The sequence below is a fragment of the Pantherophis guttatus genome, chromosome 4 (assembly GCF_059756535.1).
Source record: "Pantherophis guttatus breed Tessera chromosome 4, ASM5975653v1, whole genome shotgun sequence".
NCBI lineage: Eukaryota > Metazoa > Chordata > Lepidosauria > Squamata > Colubridae > Pantherophis > Pantherophis guttatus.
The window spans coordinates 4,112,249-4,120,012 of record NC_142066.1 but is presented as its reverse complement, the minus strand read 5'-3'; the positions used below and the strand labels follow the sequence as shown (position 1 = coordinate 4,120,012).

Genomic DNA, 7,764 nt, shown 5'->3' with positions numbered 1-7,764 from the left:
GTAAAATGTCTAGAAATGACTGTATTTACCGGAAGTACTATCTATACCGATGTTCCTTCTTCCTTTGTCTCTTCGTCGCCGTCCCGGAACCATAGAGTAGCTTGCCATAGAGTGGCTTCCTTGGGCAAAAACCATAGAGTTGACAGCCCCTGAAAACATTTCTCCCCCCCAAACCCATCAACCACTGCTCTGAAATGATGGGAGTTGTAGTCAACCCAGGGTTATAAATGCTATCAGGTGGAGCTTTCTGAAGCATATTGTCATAGCTAGAAAAAGCTGCACCTGTTGAGCTTTAGGCTAAGACCAAACCCTGATGAAGTTTCCACAAAATAGATTTAAATCCTCTTTTTAGTTATTTAGACATTTAATGTATGTCTAGTGCATTTAATGTATGGCGCAAAGCTTGAAAATGGCTTAATCCAGTCACCTATGAGCTAAAAACGAAGCATTTGCTCCTTTGCAATGTCAACTATTTCATTTAAATCAGTATTTTTCAACCTTGGGTATAACTTTTTTAAGATGGGTGGACTTCAACTCCCAGAATTCCCCACCCAGCATGGCTGGCTAGGGAATTCTGGGAGTTGCAGTCCATCCCTCTTAAAAGTTGCCCAGGCTAAAAAACACTGCTTTAGAATGATGGTTTTATGTGATTTCTAAGCACAATTTCATTTTCTCAAAGGACAGAAATGGAAAGACGGTTTCTATCACTTTACGTCCTATTCCCATTTTGCTTTGGGCATCTTATTGGTCGAGATGTTGGCCAAGACTATTTCAGGTTGCAACTTTTTTCAAAAAAAAAAAAAAACATTTTTAAGAATTGGAAATTGGGTTACTCAAAAGCGGGATGACCCTCTCAAAAAATTGATCCCTTCACTTCCTAATAGACCCCAACAGCTAACTAATGCTTGAGGAAGGATGGTTTGATCCATCCACACGCTACCTAATTTCCTTTTTTTTTCCATTCTCAGACTACTCACAGTCAGTTGCTATTAGTTCTTTGTGGAAGGAAAAGATACAGTTTCACCCCAAAATAAGACATCCCCCTGATAATAAGCCCAATCGGGCTTTGGAGTGCATGGCAATAAGGCCAAGCCCTTATTTCAGGGTTCAAAAAAATATATAATACGGGGTCTTATTTTCGGGGAAACACGGTATAAATATTTATATTTTAATATTCATTGAGGAAAGATCAAGAGAAAAATAGCTTCGGCTGTATTAAGGGGAAATTAATTAAGACCGGCTAGCTGTTTATTTGAAACAACACATTCATCAGACATTTAGAGTATTTTAAAATAATCTTGTTTCAGGTTCCATGTTAGATTTATTTTTTTACTGATTTTTACGCTGAACACAGGCAGAGATAATCTCTATTAACCTATTAGAACGCTCTTCCAGGAATAGCATGAAGTACCCTTGATAATAAGGTTGTGTATTCTTACCATGAAAGCTCTTTTAAAAAAGGAAAAAAATCTGGTTGAGAAAGGAAAATTTCCTCCTTGTTGTTAGTTGCAAAGTCGTGTCTGACCCATCGCAACCCCATGGACGTTCCTCCAGGCCTTCCTGTCCTCTACCATCCTCTGGAGTCCATTGAAGCTCACACCGACTGCTTCAGTGACTCCATCCAGCCACCTCGTTCTCTGCCGTCCCCTTCTTCTTTTGCCCTCCATCGTTCCCAGCGTTAGGCTCTTCTCCAGTGAGTTCTTCCTTCTCATTAGGTGGCCAAAGGATTTGAGTTTCGTCTTCAGGATCTGGCCTCCTAAAGAGCAGTCAGGGTTGATCTCCTCTAGGACTGACCGGTTGGATCGCCTTGCAGTCCAAGGGACACGCAGAAGTCTTCTCCAGCACCATAGCTCAAAGGCCTCCATTCTTTGGCGCTAAGCCTTCCTTATGGTCCAACTTTCACAGCCAGACATTGCAACTGGGAAAACAATAGCTTTCCTAGATTTCCTAGGAGATTTTCTCCCAACTTTCCCTAAATGGTGTTTGATGGACCTCTCATAAAAAGACACAGAGAACGGCAAAACCACATTGATCGAAATCTTTTTATTTTGTTACCCTTTTTGCTTCTTTCCGTGACATCTCCTTCCTTCTGGGTTCTAAATATCTCGGCTCTCTTTCTAACCTTGTATTTTTATGTTCGCCCGACACCCTTCCAAAAAGAGACAGAAAAAGTTGCCAGGAGCTCCCCCTGCAAGGAACGGCGGTCGCGGATTCCGGCAAATTGTGTTATTAGCACAAAGATGTACCGTGACCCACATAACATCCCTTCCCTGTTTGCCCTTAAATGCGTTTTTTTTCCCCCCTGTTAGTACATGGACGGCTTCTCTTCGCCTTTGGGGTTGGTCAGTTTCTCCAGGTTTTTGCTTAGGATGTGGTACAGCTCAGCCTGCGGCGAACAGAAATGAGAAAGGGTTAAAGAAAGAAAGAAAATTTTCTCCATTCCTTTATTCCTGCCCTCTCGATCTTCCCCTAGTTAGGAATCCACTACGATCCGTTTCGGCTCGCTTACATAAAATCCACGGATATCAAGCACCATCATCTGCATTTCTCGGTAAATGGCTTCGTCGCGTTCATGAACCAAGCACCGGTAATCCATCTGCAGGGAACAAGGCAAGCCAATTACAACCAGCTAGCACCGATAATGTTACCCAGTTGAGTACAGGTAGTCCTCGACTTACAACAGTTCATTTAGAAGCGACGACACTGACAAAAAAGGATTTTGGACCTTTTTTACACAATGATTGTGGCAATCCCCATGGACGCCTGATCAAAATGCAGACGCTTGGCAACTGACTCTTATTTATGATGGTTGCGGGGTCATGTGGTCACTTTTTCTTTTGACCTTCCGACAAAGCCAGATTCACTTAACAACCGTGTAAACCAACTATTAACTGTGGTAAGAAAGATCGTAAAGTGTGGCAAAACTCGACAGATGTCTCACTTAGTAGCAGAAATTTTGGGCTCAATTGTGGTCATAAATCAAGGACAATCCATAATGAAACATCTGCAAGAAAAACAACTACGCTCAAGGGGGCACCAAGGACCCCACAGGCTTCCTCTTCTTCGTCTTTTTCCTCCTCCACTCTGCAACTCCCACTCCTTCCTAGCACTGATGAGGTTACCTAGCTGGGTAATAAAACGTCTGCAAGAAAGCAACTAAGCGTACAGCGCACTAACGGACCCCACAAATGACAACCAAGTTAGATTTCCAGGACATTTTTTAGACACAACTTCATTTGCCTGGCTTTACTTGGCGCGTTATCAGAGGTGGTATTCAGCCCGTTCGCATCGGTTCGCCTGAACCGATAGTAGAAATCATGGGTGGGCCCGCTCATCTGCCCCGGCTCTATGCCATCCTATTTAGGCATGTTTTTGAGGCTGGGCGCACACACGGAAGACAAACACGTGTGCAAACGGAAGGGCATGTGCGCGCAGGGCAAACCGGTAGTAACATGTGAAACCCACCACTGCGTCTTATGTGAATTCAGACACTCGTTCGGAAATCACAGTTTACAGCTGAACGTTTCTCCAAGTCCAGAGACTTTTGATTTATTTAAAATTATCACGGTGGAACTTCAAGCAAGAACACCGTTTCGAGAGATACCGTCGACAATATTCTACCGTCGAATATTATTCTATTCTGTCGTTACTATTTAAATTTATACACTGCCTGGCTCCAATGAGTCTGGGTAGTTCAAAATCTATGTGAGGCAACTGGAATAATTATTGCAGGATTTCGTCTCTTCCAAGAATTATTATGTAAATTTGGCAATGGGTTACTCAAGGTCTTGATTCAATATGGAATTTTTTTGCCTTCTCACAGTCAATACCAGCTAGTTTGGTTTCAAGGAAGATCTTCTACCTGCCTTTAGTCGGGTAAAGGACACCCAAATTTTCCTATCAGACCTGCCACCCGACAGAACTCAAATAATCGCACCCTTCTTTCTCCATTCGCTTACCACGTGAGTGTCTTTGGAGGCCTTGGCAACCGCATCTCCACGCTCCAGAAAATATCTACAAGAACGAGAAAGTATGTTGGGTGAATCTAAAATATTGGAGGTTTTTTTAAAAAATATGTGTTGCAAATCTATGCCGTTTTCTTGTTGAGATTTTTGGACTAGTGTCTACACAGAAAATAAAAAATTATAAGGCCACGAACCTCCTCGATGAAAAAGCACAAAGGGAGCCCCTTTATATCATCATCATCTTTTAACGACTCCATGATCCCTTGCGTGGTAGAGTCTGGACAAGTGAATGGAGCTGAGTGTTTACTGGCCGGATGCCTTTCCTGTCACCAATGCTGAGTTATATTCAGCAGATAAATTTTCTTCGAGCTCAGAGAGAGAAATATCTGCCTCTACTTAGGATCGAACCCACAGCCTTCTGATTGTGAGGCGAGAGCTCCACCTCTAGGCCACCGCACCATTCCATGTATACTAGAATTCCAGAATCACATCCCTACCACCGTTTCCAGATGGATTAAACCCTCGAGATTTCAACATCAATTGATCTTCCTCACGTTTTTATTTTTGTTTTATTGATTGTCACGGCTTCTTTCTTCATTTTCTCCTCCCCCTCCCCTTTTTCCTTTCCTTTCCTCCTCCACTGTCCTCACTCCCTTCCACCACTGATGATGTTACCTAGCTGGGTCAAGAAACGTCTACAAGAAGACAACCAAACTCAGAGAGCACCAATTCAACCCTGAGTTACAAATATTCTCTTCTATCAGTAATGCTTATTCTTATTTTTCTCCTATCTTTGCCTTTTATCAATGCTGAGAAAGCACCTCTTCTGACCCAGCTCCCCAAACACAACAAACCGTCTGTATTTAAATCAATGATTCCTTTATTAGGAGCGCCGGCAGCCCCGGCAAAAATTTCTCTCTCACCGCAGGCTAAAAAGTCTGTCCGGCAGGGAGATGAATAGTTGTCTGCCATATCTATTCATCTCCGACCACTGCCTTTTATCCCCAGAGCTAGAGTGGGATTTCACTAGCAGCAGTGGCTTTTCCGCCCCGAGGACCGGCCCATAGATTTCCACTGCTCTCCTCTCCTCTCCCTTCTGCGCATCTGCATGCCAGGCACTGGACCCAGCTGTTCCTCCTCTTCCTCATCAGCCACCTCCAGACCTGGGGGCTGTTGACTCTCCATCTGAGGGCTGACGACGGCCCAGGCTCTCTCTCTCTCTCTCTCTTTCTTTTCCTCCCTGCCTCTGAGCATGGGCAGAGCGCCCAGGCGCCCCTCTCTCTCTCTCTCTCTGACAGCTCCATTCCCTCTTCCCCCTCGGAGGTCTCAAGTTGCCTTGATGCTGACTGTGACTCCCACGCCTCCCAGAAGCACAGATTCTGACATTTATTATGCTAGGAAGGAGAGAGAGGACCCCATGAAGTTTGAGAGAAGTTTTGGGGCGGAGAAACACCAACAGGAGCGAACTGCACCCGAGTACAGCACACCACTGACGATACGGGGGAACCCAGATCCCACAGAGATCTCTGCTTGGCCTCCTTTCCACGCCGGCCCTTCGTGACCACTTACTTAGCAATGGTGGTTTGGAAAGCATCCGCTTTGGTCTTCAGAGCCGTGATACGTTCCAGCACTTTCTCCTGCACAGGAAGGAAACGGTTGAGGTGTCACCCAGGAGATTCCCACGGCCAGGGAAATAAAAATTGGGGACTGGGACGGGACAGGACAGAGAAAGTCTCCGTTCCTTCCCCGATTCTGGTTACCTGAACTGCCACCCCGAAGTCGTTGCCGTCCTCGATTTTGGGGATCATGAACTGGATCCAAGTCGTGACCTGAGTGGGAATCGGGAGAAGGAAGATGGAAGTGATTTTGGAGAAGAAGAAAAAAAAAATCACCTCGTTTTTCATCCGATGCACAACCGCAAGGAAATTCCTGGCCGATCGGAACTGGGGCAAGAGGGAAGAAGAGACCCCACCCCCTTGCCCACTTACCAAACTGCATTTTTCTTTAAACTCGCGAACTTCGGGTTTCACACGATCCAGAAGTGAAATGAGAACCTCGTTTCCTTTCAGATAGCCACATTTGGGAGCTGGGAATCGCAGGAGAAGAGAAATTAAGTCCAGAAAATGCTGGGAAATACTTAAAATTCTTTTTTTCTTTTTCTTTTCTCTTTCTTTTCCTCCCTTCCTTCTTTTTCTTCCTTCATTTTTCTTTCTTTTTCTTTCTTTCCTTCCTTTTTCTTTTTTCCTTCCTCCCTTTCTTCCACCCTTTTCTCCCTCCCTCCCTCCCTTTCATTCTTTCTTTCTTTCCTTCCTTCCTTCCATCCTTTCTTTCTTCCTTCCTTCTTTCCTCCATCCTTCCCCCTACCTTTCTCATTCTTTCCTTCTTCCTATCTTTCCATCCTCTTTCTTTCTTCCTTTTTTTTCCTTCCTCCCTTTCTTTCCTTCCTTCCTTCCATTCTTCCTTCCTCCTTTCCTCCCTCCCTCTCCCTCCCTACTCGTTCTTTCCTTCCTTCTTTCTTTCTCTTTCCATCTTTCCTTCCTCTTTTTTTCTTTTTTTCCTTCCTCCCTTTCTTCTTCCTTCCATCCTTCTTTCCTCCCTCCCTCCCCCTCCCTTTCTCGTTCTTTCCTTCTTTCTTTCTCTTTCTGTCTTTCCTTCCTCTTTCTTTTTTCTTCTTTCCTTCCTCCCTTTCTTCTTTCCTTCCTCCTTTCCTCCCTCCCTCCCTCTTCCTTACCTTCCTTTTCCTCTTTTCCTGTATCCATCTGCAAGGAATAAAATACATCGATCCATAAATATCATTTTCCACCTCTTAAAAGTTGCATTGAATTGGGTTGGGGGTGCGAGGCAAGGAGAGACCTACCCCTGTAACTCACCTCGTCTTCTTTGGGTGGGGGGTCTGGAATAGGGATCTCCAGAGGGGCTTTAAGAGCAGTCAAATCTTGAACGTTGAGTGAATTTTCCTAGATGGGTGGAGAAGGAGTTACTTTTTAAAAAACAGGCGGAGATGTCCTGCCAATTCAACTTTGTTTTCAGACGTTCCCTTACCTTAAGAAACTTATCCAACTGGAATATTTTTGCAGGTAAAAATGTGAAAAGAAAATCTTCACCCTGCAGGGAGGGAAAGAAAGAAAGAAAGAAAGAAAGAAAGAAAGAAAGAAAGAAAGAAAGAAAGAAAGAAAGAAAGGAAGGAAGGAAGGAAGGAAGGAAGGAAGGAGCGAAAGAAGATAGAAAAAAAGAAAAAGGGGAGAGAGTAAAAAGGAAGGAAGAAAGAGAGGAGGAAGGAAAGAAAGAAAGAAAAAGGGAAGGAAGGAAGGGAAGGAGAAAGTTAGTAACCTGGGAAGGGGAAAAATAGCCAATAATTGGTGAACAAGTAACATTTGTCGTGCAATAGAGACTTACCTCTTTCAAAAGCGATTCTCTAAAGAGAGCCATCTAAAGAAATAAAAGGAAATTATGAGACGTATAATATTGTAACCATTGGACTAGAGCAGCAGAGAAGGATTACATGAAATCATGCTGAAAAAAATCTCATTAATTTCCCAAATGCAACAAGAGTTTTACAGGGGGGAAAAAATCCAGAATAATTCTTAACGTTTTTCAGCAAAAAAAGTCCTTCATTGATTGAGTGAAGATACTGTATACAGTCTAAAGCCCAATCAGGAGAGCTTCATAGCAAAAACATTACATGTATGTATGTATGTATGTATGTATGTATGTATGTATGTAATATATATATATATATATATATATATATATATATATATATATATATATATATATATATATATATATATATATATAT

The 7,764-nt window shown here is 43.2% G+C and overlaps 2 protein-coding genes across 2 annotated transcripts in view; one reads left to right on the top strand and one right to left on the bottom strand.

The window, feature by feature from the left end:
• Positions 1-7,764, top strand: part of RNF31 (ring finger protein 31) — a 56,897-nt gene that overhangs the window by 246 nt on the left and 48,887 nt on the right. The window lies entirely within an intron of this gene.
• Positions 2,025-7,764, bottom strand: part of PSME2 (proteasome activator subunit 2) — a 9,860-nt gene continuing 4,120 nt past the window's right edge. Inside the window, exons 2-11 of the mRNA XM_060684786.2 lie at positions 7,362-7,394; positions 7,008-7,070; positions 6,836-6,922; positions 6,697-6,724; positions 5,954-6,051; positions 5,726-5,794; positions 5,535-5,602; positions 3,960-4,014; positions 2,510-2,596; positions 2,025-2,386 (exon numbers count right to left, since the gene is read on the bottom strand). Coding sequence (XP_060540769.1) covers positions 2,306-2,386; positions 2,510-2,596; positions 3,960-4,014; positions 5,535-5,602; positions 5,726-5,794; positions 5,954-6,051; positions 6,697-6,724; positions 6,836-6,922; positions 7,008-7,070; positions 7,362-7,394 — 669 coding nt within the window. The 3' untranslated portion in view covers positions 2,025-2,305. The remainder of the gene's footprint in view (positions 2,387-2,509; positions 2,597-3,959; positions 4,015-5,534; positions 5,603-5,725; positions 5,795-5,953; positions 6,052-6,696; positions 6,725-6,835; positions 6,923-7,007; positions 7,071-7,361; positions 7,395-7,764) is intronic.